At 27.4% G+C, this 13,769-nt stretch overlaps 1 protein-coding gene across 1 annotated transcript; it reads left to right on the top strand.

Annotated features, from left to right (window-relative positions):
* Positions 1 to 1,539: 1,539 nt before the first annotated feature.
* LOC136077157 (uncharacterized) lies at positions 1,540 to 3,402 on the top strand. Its single transcript, XM_065791867.1, has 2 exons — positions 1,540 to 2,962; positions 3,193 to 3,402. Exons 1-2 carry the CDS (start codon positions 1,597 to 1,599, stop codon positions 3,297 to 3,299), a joined length of 1,473 nt encoding a protein of 490 aa, XP_065647939.1. The 5' UTR covers positions 1,540 to 1,596; the 3' UTR covers positions 3,300 to 3,402.
* The last annotated feature ends 10,367 nt before the right edge of the window (positions 3,403 to 13,769 follow it).

Consider the following 13,769-nt stretch of genomic DNA (forward strand, 5'->3'; position numbering starts at 1 on the left):
CGACTCCCTTTCCCATTCCCCTCTTATTGCTTACGACTTTTAATGTAAAATTCTCAGGTGCTCAATTGATGGTGAGGGGAGGGGTATTGGAGGATGTTTATAATTTTTTACTTGTTATAAAAAAAACAAAAAACAATATCACAAAAACATAAAAAAAATTAATTCGAAAAAATATATTAGTTATAACCCAGTAAACACACGACGTCTTAATAAGGCTTTAAAAATCGTCGAAAAATTCTTTTAAAAAATTTCGACTTGTAAAAATTAAATAAACGTTTATTCCTCACCATAATTTAAAACTTATGTGAGCATAATAAACTCTATTGAATTATATTTAAAAAGGAGAAGAAAAAAATGTTCGCATTTAACCGCAAGTTAAAGTGTTTATAGGGTAAAGTAGGGTAATTTCGGCAGGGAGATAATTTCGGCACCCCTTCAAAAGACACCTAAAAATATTTATTTATTGGAATATTAAAATTATAGTTGGGTATTGTAGTAAGATAAACAATTTTTTTTTAAATATTAGTTTAAACTTTGATTTTTACATTACAGGTACGTTAATTTATGATTATTAGCTTTTTCTTAACATTTTTACTTTTTTGAAAATGCAGGATAAATGATCTTTTCTCTGAAATTTTTACCAAAAGTTGTTATTTATTTTATTCAAAAATATAAACTGAATAAAATTTGAGCTACAATAAGATGAAACTCAGAGAATGTTACAAGATATAAAAGTTTCCCCAAGGACTGCTCTAAGGAGATTATTTCGGCTTATGAATAGTTGTTAATTTCGGCAGTCGCCGAATTTGCCGACCTGTTGTTTCTTTGAAACCAAAATGGAAATAAGCGTTTTAACTATTATGTAAAGAAGTTGGTTTTAGTAATTTAGATAGTAATAAAATAATAACGAGTTAGTAAAAAAGTGAATTCTTTAGTGTCTGTGTGAAACTTGATGAAATATTAGTTCCCCACAATATAAATTAAATTTATGTCATATTTAATAACATGTATATAATAAGTTAATAATGTATTATATACAACAATATATATATATATATATATATATATATATATATATATATATATATATATATATATATATATATATATATATATATATATATATATATATATATATATATATATATATATATATATATATATATATATATATATATATATATATATATATATATATATATATATATATATATATATATATATATATATATATATATATATATATATATATATATATATATATATATATATATATATATATATTGTTATATATATACATTATTATATATATTATATGTCATAAAATTATTTATATATATTATATTATATTAATTATATATATTATATGTCATAAAATTAATTTATATTGTGTATATTATTATTAAGATATTAATAATATATTTGTAATAAATGTATATAATATATATGTATATATATATATAATATATATATATATATATATATATATATATATATATATATATATATATATATATATATATATATATGTATATATATAGATATAGATATATATATATATATAGATATATAAACATTATTTGACAGCATCATATAATGGGTTCAAAACGTGTAAAATATGGTAATTGGTCAAATGAATCGTTAAAACTAGCAGTAAATGCAGTTTTAGTTGATGGTTGCTCGAAATATTCTGCTGCTAAACAATATAAAATACCAAGGCAAACACTACATGACTATATAAAACGAGCGTCTGTTGATAATTGTGTTAAAAAGTTAAGTGCAGGACACCCAACAACACTCTCAGCTTTTCAAGAAAAAGAGCTTGTAGAAGTTCTTCTGACCATGTCACAGAGATTATTTGGCCTGTCTCCAAAAGATGTGAAGCAAATGGTACTCCAGTTTTGTGAAGAAAATGGTATTATTCACAAGTTTAGTTGTGGAACTAAGTCAGCAGGAAAAGAATGGTTTAGGTGTTTTTTGAAACGTCATAATAAACTCTCTGTAAGACTTGCTGAATCAACGTCATTGCATCGAGCCATTGGATTTAATAGAATAAAGTTTAATCGCTTTTATGATGAACTAGAAAAAATAATGTTTAATGCCAATGGAATGCAGATTATTCCACCATCAAACTTATTCAACGTAGACGAATCCAGATTGTCTATATGCCATAAACCAGGAAAAGTTGTTGCCCTGAAGGGAAAACATAGTGTTGGCGGCTTAACAAGCTCGGAAAGAGGAAAAACAATCACAATAGTTTGTTGCCAATCAGCAAGCGGATTTTTTGTCCCTCCAATGCTGATTTATCCACGTATTCGAGTGAGACCTGAATTTTTAGATAAAACCCCAGTTGGTTCTATTTCTGGTGGCAGCAAAAATGGGTGGATAACAACTGGTTTGTTTGAAAAATGGTTTGATCATTTTTTACTAGCAGTCCAGCCACAGTCAAGAAACCAACCAGTTCTTCTAATTTTAGATGGACATTCAAGTCATAAAAAAAATCTTAGTGTTATTATAAAAGCTCGCGAGACAAATGTTATTATATTATCACTTCCATCCCACTGCACACACAAACTGCAACCACTTGATGTTTCATTTTTTAAAAGCCTCAAAATATTCTATGATCAAGAAGTTGGTACTTGGCTTCGTCATCATCCAGGTCGTCCTGTAACTGAATTAGAGGTTAGTGAATTATTTGGAATAGCTTATGGGAAAGCTGCAACTGTTCAAAATTGTCAGTCAGGGTTTAAAAAATGTGGAATATATCCATTTGATAGAAATGTGTTTACTGAAGAAGACTTTGCTGCAGCTAAGGCTACTGATCACTCATATATTGTATCAAAAATTTCAAAACCAAAAATTACCTCTGAAATGCATCCTACTCTCGACAATGGGTTAGACTCTGCTAAAGATTTAGATCATGTTGATTTTGTCACAGAATGTACTATTGCTTCTCAAAAAGGTAAATCATTTTAAAAGGTGTATTATTTTTACCATCTTCCACCATTTATTTTAAACACAGATTTAATTTGTTTTATATCAAGCAAAATAATAATTTTTCTGTTGTTTTATTAACCTAAAAAAAAATTTCTTAAAAAATTTGTTCAATTTTCTTTAAAACATTTTAACTATTTTTTTATAATTTACATGTTGAATTTTATTCATCTTCTTTAATTAAATATTTTTATTTAGAATCTGTTTCACCAAACTTATCATTTACACTTCATAAGTCATTAGAATTAGCCACCTCTAATGAAACCTCACAACCTCATGGTGTTACATTTGGATCACTAGCTTGACTTGAAATTAAAAATACAAAACGAACAGGTATAAAAAGGAGGGTAAATCATGCTGAAAAAATTACTGGATCACCATATAAATCTCAGCTAGAGGAATCTTTAACTTTGAAATACAAGAACAGGCAGCCACGTAAAAAGTGCATTAAAAAAGATATATCTACACATCAAAAGGCACGTTTGAATAACCTTGATGCAAAAGGTGTGATTAATAAACAACTTTGTGCAAAATGTCAATACAGTTATGGTGATCCTGTCGATCCGTATTTAAAGGATAATTGGGATAAATGCCATAAATGCTCTAGATGGTGGCATGAAACATGTGCTGCTATATGTGGTGTTTATGCTAAAAAAGTATTTACTTGTGATGATTGTATGAAACACTGATTCTTTAAAAAAAAGTTATATGTCATATATTGGTAAACTGTTTTTTAACTTTCTTAAATAAATCTCTTTTTATAAAGTTTTCTTTAAATTTTGTATTTTATTTTTTTATGTTTAACTATAGAAATTATGTAAAATATTATTTTAGTAACTTCATATGAGCTTATAAACAAGAATTCTTATTTAAATAGAATTTAGAAATAATCATCGAAATCATAGAAATTAGTAATCATTTCATTTACAATTTTACTTTGGAAGCAAATTTTTCTAATAAGGTTTCTGTTTTGGGTGATATATTCATACTTTACTAAAATAGGTGGTTCAAAAATTATTAATCTTTGCAGTTGCAACGCCCTTAATTAAATGCGAATTAGGTGTAACAGATTCCATTTAAGAGGCAATTACTTTATACAATGGAGATTTATAGCTGTTTATAATATTTTAATTATATTAATGTGCTTTCAACAAACGTCATAATTTTCTCAAGTATGCCGAATTTACCGTATCATAGTGCCGAAAATACCATACTAGGTCGCTAATTTCGTCATTTTTGAGTGTTTTGTAAAACAAATTTTACATGAAACTTTGTAAGTTTAAAACAATTTTTTAATTATTATTTAATAGATATATCTGCAGGGCATCGATATGCATGATTTTTTAACGTTATTAAAGCAACCGTTGTCTATAAACAACAAAATGGCTTAATACGCCGAAATTAACCTACTTTACCCTATATACAACCAAAATTTACACAACTTAACGAACGACAATTTAGTTCTTTAAAACGCCCAAATATGTCGTAAATCTAAAAGTAAAAAAGTAAAGAAATTATGAAATATAAAAATAATAGTACAAAACCTAGATATTGATATACCTGTTTTTGGTAACCTGTTGCGATACAATAACACCGATTGTTGGTGGCATATAACTCAACTTAATTATGAAATTTCGTAAATCGTAGATTATGACGATTTTGATTTTCAATCGACAATTTTTATTTTTATATTTACACCTTACATACTACTAATTTTTCAACCTACTAAATTGCTGACCAACTGTACTTTTGACCTACTGAACTTTCAACCAACTGAACTTTCAACCAACTGAATATTCAACCTACCGTATTTTCGGTTTTATAACTACGCATTTCAGGTATGCATTTTGTATATTGTATGTATGCGCTGTTATAATACAAATATGGAAATTTCAATTAAAAGCATAGAAAAAATATTTACCAACAAATTAGAAGAACAAAAAAAATCTATTCTGAAAAACAGAGAAGTCGTTAAAAGATCAAGAAAAAAGTTTTGCATCGATTACGAGTGCAAACTTAAAAATATTAACGGACAGAATTGAAAAGCTAGAAGTTTATGTAAACAACAACAAATCGAATGTGATGAATATTCAAAAAAGATATAAGTGACCTTAAAACAACTCTAAACTTCCAAGAAAAAAACCTAATAGAAAAGATTGTTCTAAACTTCTAAGAAACAAACCTAATGGAAAAGATTGTACAAAACTTCCCAGAAACAAACCTAATGGAAAAGATTGTACAAATTAAAAGGTGTTATGATAAGGATTAAAATAGTTTACACAAAAAAAAACAATCGATTTAGAAAACAGATCTCGTCGAAATAATCTACGAATAGATGGAGTTGAAGAAAAACCTAACGAAACATGGAGTGACTGTAAAAATACAGTTAAAAATATTTTCAAAAGACAACTTAAAATTGACAGCGAAATGGTTGTGGAAAGAGCGCACAAAATTCTAAACGCCGTGAAAAACTTGCGTGGAACTGGTATATTTATTAATGAAAATTTTGCAAAGGAAACTGTTGAGAGCATGACTGGGACAAGTGATTTTGAATCCATAAGTTTCAACTTTTTTGAAATAAATAATAATGAAAATTTAAAACCCGATATAAATTTTTTCCACGACACGCTTATGGATTGCCCATATCCAAGCGAATTAGAAGGGTTTCTTTTTAAAAAAGTTTACGACAAAAATTTTAATAAAATTAGAATTCTCCACTTAAACATTCGAAGCCTTAATAAAAATTTTGAAAAACTTCTCAATTTGCTAGAGGAAACAAAAAATTGTTTTAATATAATTTGTTTGACTGAAACGTGGATTTCGAATAATTTAAATTAAAATATTTTTTACTTTAAACTTTTATATATATATATTTTTTTTCTTTTATTACAAAATAATAAATATTTACAATATTTTAATAACATTAACTAAGGTTTTATGTTTTTACAATATATGGTTTTACAATCTTTCGTAAATATATACATTTTCTGTTTTGTAAATTTTATTACATAATTTTTGTATTTTTAATTTTTTTTTGTGTTTTTTGATTTTATATTTTTTTTTGTTTTTTGGTTTTATATTTTTTTGTTTTTTATTTATTTTCTGTTGTGCGGAAAGAAATCGAGAGTTTAGATTAAGTTAAAAAAAGAAGAAATTTTAAAATAGGTTAAGGAAAGGTTCATAAGGTAAAAAGAATGATTTATATGCAAAAAAATTAAAAAAGGAATTACAGGACTTTTACATAAACATTACGTTACAAACACTATAGATAAAAAAATTTATGTGTTAAAATAATATTTCATAAAATAAGGGCTGGCAGTGACTTGCCTATTTTATATAATAAAAAGTTTGTTGTATAACATAAAAAAATTGCAAAAGGGAAGGAAGTCTTTACTAAACATACAACGAGCCGTTGTTTTAATTCAGCTCATATGTTTAGTTTCAGACTTCCATTCTCTACTTGACAGAAAACATTTTTAATACAAAAATACTCACAGAAAATGTCCGTGGTATTTCTACGGACATGATAATTATATTTTAAGGTAATAATATTCCTGATGTTCCTGATTATTACCCTGATCACTGCCATTGGGTCAATTTTTTTGTTGCTGAACATGTGGTGGCATCTACTGTTCCATATTGCACTCATGATGGTTTAAGTGAGTGTCAACAGCAGCTGCGAAGTGGGGTTTTTCACCGATAAATTCGCTGTTTTAATTGAGAAAATCGAATTTATCGGAGAAAAGTTGTTTCGGGATGTCAAGGAGTTATATACATGTTTAAAATACTCCCAAATTTCAACAGAAGGAGGACAGTAGGCAAAGATATGCATGTTGTCCTCAATTTTACCACAAGTTTTGCATTTGTTACTTTGACGATCTGTTGCCTTGTGCTTTTAGCTAGCAAGGCCGCAGAAGGTAAACTGTTGTGTAAAAAACGAAAGAGGATATTTTGAGTCGCTCCGCATGTGTGGGAGGTGAAGTTTTTTTTCCAAATTTGGGTCCACGGCATCGTTGTTTTTGTTGAACTGTTCAAGAAAATTTCTGCTGGCACGACTGTCTTTTTGCTTTTTGCCACTTCTAAGTAAAAATTTTTTGTTGTTTTTAGGGGGATGTTAAAAAGGGACCCGTTTTTGCCTAATATTTCAATTGTTGTTTTGTAGTACTGAGACGCTTTGTTGTCCCAGTGTTTTGGAAAATTGTTCTGCTTTAAAAAGTTCCAGCTTTGGTTTTGGTTCGTAAATTTTATGAGTGAATTCGCCAACCAATACTTTGAAAAGTAGTAATATTCATGAGCTCTATCCTCTTCACATACTTTTATATTCCTCATTTTAAATTAATTTCTCTCCAAAGACATGTAAGTAAACGCGGCGGAGGAGTAAATGAAAACATGTAAATGAAAACATTGTTTATCATGTTAGGAATGATCATAGTCATAAGAATACATAGTCTGGAAACACGACCCGGCAAACCTGCACAAGTTTAAAAAATGGCATTTTTTAACTGCGATTTCGAGATAAATAGTGATTTGGAATGTTTGTTTGACGTGGTTGAAGGAGGATTTTTGAACAATGACATTAACTTAATTACAGATATAGATTCTATTGTTTCTGATATTGATATTTATAGAGATAATGTCGAACAGCATGCATGCATTCAGTGTCCCAAAGTTTACAAGACAATTAGAGGTTTAAAGATACACATTGCATCGAAGCATATTTTAGAGAGTTTTGAAATAGATTCTTCCAAAATGTATAATACGGAGAACTCTTCTAGTACATTGTCACCACTAAAGCTGAAAAGCATAGTTGAAGAATGTGCAAGTTTATTGCAAATGGAGATGTGTCTGCCATTTGATATAAGAAAACAGTTCTCATGCGAGAAATTTAGTTATTCATTAGATGATGCTGAAAATCTTTGGCAAAAGTTAAAACCAATAATAGAACAATTTAAAGGCAATAGTGATTTATTTTATCAAGATTATTATGGATTGTTGAGCGAAAATCTACTACCTTCACACTTCAGCGATCTAGCTTTGAGTAATACACTACTCACTGAAATGTCTTCTCTTATATTAAATAATCTTTCTGATATAAAACCAAATACTATTGAATCTGTAAATACAACTCAGGAAATAACTGATATAGAGAGAAAGAGTTTACAATATCTTATTGGATATATTTTTCAGAGAGTGTATACTAAATTTAAAAGTAGTAAAAATGTATGTAAGTATAGCCAACAGTGAGTTTCAATTTTACTGCGCTGTAGGGTTATGGAAGATGATACTCAGACACTTGTAAATATTAGAGATAGAGGGGGTTTGTGGAAAGTAAACAATAAAATTCAAGATCTTTTTCTGACATGTGAGAATATTTTTCGTAAAAAAACAACAAAAGTTTTTTCAAAACTAGATCCTGAAGTTCTAATCGAGTCCATGTCAACAAATTATATTGTTTTATCCCTTTATAAACAAGTTTGCAATGATCCAGAATCAACTGAAGTTAGTAAGAGTTTGCTAGACCACTTAATTACATTATTTGTAAGAGTTCATTCATTTTCTTATGCCAAAGATTTATTGAAAAACATAAGATGAGAAAGAAAACCTGTAAAACTCGTTCATTGCGATGCGAAATAAAGAAAGCAAGTGAAGGAAATTGACATAGGATTGACATAAATTGACATAAATATTGAACATAAAAGGCTATTTTCATAGCCACATGTCTTTTTAAAACATTAATGGCATAAAACAACTTTGATTCTGTTTAAAATTTTACTTAATATTTACTTAATTTATTAAGATAGTACTTCAATAAACTTTTTGTTGTAAATCTCATAGTAAATTCAGGGTTATGATCAATTGAGTATTTATATATATATATATATATATATATATATATATAAAATACACTAACATAATTTACATATATATATATATATATATATATATATATATATATATATATATATATATATATATATATATATATATGTATATATATATGTATATGTATATATATATATATATATATATATATATATATATATATATATATATATATATATATATATATATATATATATATATTAACACATTGAAAGGTTTGGGTTAGGGCAGGGATCAGCTTTTTTTCAGCTTTTTTTATGTATATATATATGTATATGTATATATATATATATATATATATATATATATATATATATATATATATATATATATATATATATATATATATATATATATATATATATATATATATATATTAACACATTGAAAGGTTTGGGTTAGGGCAGGGATCAGCTTTTTTTCATTATTTTTCCTTTTTCTAAAAAAACACTACTAAATAAACTAAAATTTTCTAAAAAAAACACACTTAAAGAAAGGTAACATATTTTATCATGTTTTGCTCACTATAGTTGGCAAGAGTAAGTGTATATATATATATATATATATATATATATATATATATATATATATATATATATATATATATATATATATATATATATATATATATATATATAAAATGTCATTGTTTTCGGTGAAAGAGGTTACACACCCCATTAACCTTGATTACACCTTAGTTCCCTAATAAAAGTTTTCTTTTTCTCAAAAAGTATATCAACCTGGGTCTCAAAAGAACCAGAATTTTATACAAATTTTAGAAATAATTGAAAAAAATCAATTATTTTTAAACCAAAACTTATTAAGATCAAAATTATTAATAATTTTGTGACATTTAGTAGCAATATCTTTTTAAAAAGATTTTCATAAGGAAGAATAAAAATATTTTTTTAATAATTAAAAAGAGCTATTTATAGAAAAGAATTGTTTCTTTTTGCACCTCAATAACGTTACTCACATGGGGCAATTTTCCGTTGCTACGGTACTGGCTGAGCCAATAAATTAAAATTTTATTGAAATGAATTAATTTTAGTTACGTTAAAGATATTCTTATGACAGTAGTGACAAAGTATTTCATCACTACATAGTCACACAAGTGATGAAGTACTTCATCGCTTTCATTTAACATATATTTTTTCAAAGCAAACTTTGATCACACCTGCGACCGTCGGTCACAGTCGCCCTTTATTTACTTATAAATAATTATGCAAGCAAATAGAAAACAAGCATAAGTTATTCCAAGTGAATTAAAATTATAAGTATTGATCTTGTTTATTTTAAATGTTTACTATACCTGTGGCGGATTTAGTATAAGGCGTGGGGGGCAAGCTGACCCCCATGCTCCCTACAAGTCAAACCGCGCCCCCTAAAATATTTAAAAAAATAATTTTCCTTTTAAATAACGCTCAGGAGGGGGTCCAAAATCAGTAGTAGGTTAACTTACTTGAACTTGATGGAATTTATTTTAATAAAATATGCCAATCGTATTTTGTTTAGAAATATTTTTTTGAAGAAAAACACAATGCCTTTATTCTAATTCATTTATAGATACTCTTACCATTATAAATGACAAATATTGCTTTTAAAACTTTGTGGTTATGAAAATAACCTTTTTTTTTCAATTAATAAATGTGAAAAAGCAGAACTTAATGTTGGTTTGTAATTTGAATTAACTTTGAACTATTTTGTTTTCTTTTCGGTAAAGGATTATTTTCAATATCCATGATATTATTGTTAGAAGATTGAATGTTACTAGTAATTGGACGAACTGAAAATTGTGACTTGATTGTATTGTCATTGTAGCCAAAATCTTTGATAGATGGATTATCTTTTCTGCGACCAATTGCACGTTGTCTTCCAAAATAGTTTTCAAGGTCATCTTGGCAGAATCTTTCAGAAAATACAAATCGAACACCATTTTCAAGTAAAAATTTAACAACTTCTTTAAATGAATACACTGTAATTTGCAAACCTTCATAAGTTTGAGAAGAAATAAACATTTTTGATTTTGAGCTCTCATCAAAACTTCCTTCTCGTTGATCTATAGATTCTTTCCACAATTTTAAGTATAAGAGGAAGTTATCTAACCAAGCAAATCTTGAATCATCTACTGATTCATAAGGTTTTAAAAATGACTTTCTTTTTGTTATATGCTCAACACTGTTCTTTACATTCAAACAATCAAAAAGCAAATCCATCATTAAACAAAATTCTGCAGTTCCAGCAGCTTCTGGTGGTCCAAACTGCTTTAAAACATTTCCTACCGTTTCGCTCAATACTTGGGATGCAAGACGTACACTCATCACAGAATATGGTGTTAAGTTTACATGATCGCTTGTTAGTTTAGGAACAAGTTTTAAACCTCTTTCTAAATCAGAATTATAAAATGTTGAAATATGATTCCAAAGAAGAAAAAATCCACTATTCCACATGTAGCGTGATTTACATCCAGAACCAGAATTACTTAGACAGTTTCGAGAAGTTTTGATTAGATGAGGTACATCTGCAAAGAAAAAGATGAATCTATTATCATTACTAAATAAGTTTTTAGTGCGATATATAATTTTTTTCCCTGAGCCACCATCTAATTTCTTATGCATTTTGAAAAACTTCCTATTTGGAGATGCATCATCTGCAGTTGCAGCTATGACTTTCAAATTTATACTCTCCAGATAACGCACTGCTTTCCAAAATATTGGCATAAGTTGTGTCAATGTTACTCCAGTTGTGGAAAATGTTGTTAGACTATAGGAAAGTGGGTTTACTATACTTTTAACATGAAAAACTAAAACATAAGAGGCTGGCTCTCTCATATTTTTAAGTGTTGCATAGTTAGTTTGAATATCTCCTAAATCTACAAATCCAATTAACTTACCAGAGTATTTATCCCAAACCAAATCTTCTTGAACTTTCATTTCATCAAACAGAATTGTAACAAATCGTTCAGAACTAGAGAAGTTAGAAGTTATATTTGCAAGATCATTAATGACTTGAGGATTAAAACCTCTTGAAGGATGTATATAATTTTTGTAGTCTCTCAAGTTGCGTAAACTTGGAAGAACTAAAAATCCTGAACCAGTCTTACTATCAAAACGCAAATCAGAATATGCTGACGAAGATTTAGCTGCTAAATTGAGACAAAATTTTATTATCATTGGATGATATTTAACACTAGGGGCTAGAAGCTTTAATATAATTTTGCTGCTCATTCCAAAATAGTTTCATGAAGTCTGGAATATTTTTTTGATTAAAACCAGAGTACAATGTTTTAAGGTCTTGATCAAGTTCTAAATTAACTTTTTCACTTTCCATATTCAAAACTGTTTTCATATGTTCAATATGATTTTCCAACTGTTTGCATTTTAAACGATGTTGTTGCAAACTTAATTTAATTCGTTCGGTGGAGGTAAATTTAAGAGGAGCATCAGCTTTGCAGGTTGGTTTAAAGTTTTGTTTTTATTATTTACTTCAAAATTAGTTTTAAGTTGCAAAGAATGGCATGAATAATAACAACTCTGCGATTTTATTAAAATATTTTAATTAAGTGAACGATAAAACTCATCTTGATTTAATCTAGGTTTAAGAGGAAGTTGCTTAAAAAGCAAGTAGTTAAATTGTTTAGTTATAACATGCTTTTCAAATTTAAAGTTTTGGTTGATTAAGTCTAAACTTTTTACTTCAACACCAGGACAAAGAACAAGAGTTTCAATGTGAGTTATAAATTTTGATAAAGAAACATTTAAAAAAGATCCTTTATATTGAAGGTACAAAATATGATCTATTGGTAACATCCAACCAAAAATTCTTACACAATAGTCTAGCAACTCGTCGACATAAATTTCATACTTTGGTAAAATATGTTCTGGAGAATTACAAGTAATTACTATAAATCTATCATCCAAAGAAATTTTCCAACAATCATCAAGAGAGAGCTTTAAAATACGTTTTGTAAAATCATCAAAAGATTTGTAACATGACATTGTAGTACGAGAAATTAACTCTTGCGTCACTAAAAACTCCTCACGTTTTGTAATGGATATTGAACTTCGATGTGATTGATTACTTTTCTTAGGGAGATTTAGAGTTGGCAATGCTCCATCCTTTAAAATTTTTCGAGATGAGTAAACCCAAATTTGATCTTCAGTAAAATGAAGCTCGCAAATATAAAGGTTGAAGGAATCAATTCGTTTTTTCAAAGAATCATCGATGAGTCTGTCTCTAGTAATTACGTTAATAAGCTCATTACTCCATTTCTTATTTGCATCATTAGTTGGAGTAGGAACTTTGAAAATGCTGATACCTTTGTGTCTTCTTGAAGTTGAACAACCAAATATTGCACAATTTTCACCAGGCATATCAAAAAAATCAATTTCAATAAAAATAGAAAGACAACTTAAAAAAATAACAGGCAACCGCTAACAAGGTTGCGTCTAGATCATATCCCACTCGCAACGATTATTTTTATTTTACATTTTAAAAAGCAAGAGAGATAAAAGTTAAAAGAGCAAGTCAGATAAAAGCAATATTCAATCTTAATGACTTACTGTTAGCGAAACAATTCTCCTTTGAGATCTTCGATTATAGAAATAGATAAAAAAAACTTTTTTTTAAAAAAAGACTTTTTAGTTTTATAGTTAATAACCCAAGTATAAAATTTTTTATATTTATATGTTGAAATATTAAAGTTTTTTAAATAATTAGTTAAAATATCTAAGCGACAAAATATTACCGAAGATGTTATAAAAAATAAATAAAAAAAGTCTTTCTTAGATAAAAAGTCTTTTGTGTATTTGTGTCTTTAACAAAATGTGCTCCTATTGAGTACATGCTTTTTTAAAGTATTTTAGAATATTACCGTTATTATTGTTACTTAG

This window comes from Hydra vulgaris, chromosome 02 (genome assembly GCF_038396675.1).
Source record: "Hydra vulgaris chromosome 02, alternate assembly HydraT2T_AEP".
Lineage (NCBI taxonomy): Eukaryota > Metazoa > Cnidaria > Hydrozoa > Anthoathecata > Hydridae > Hydra > Hydra vulgaris.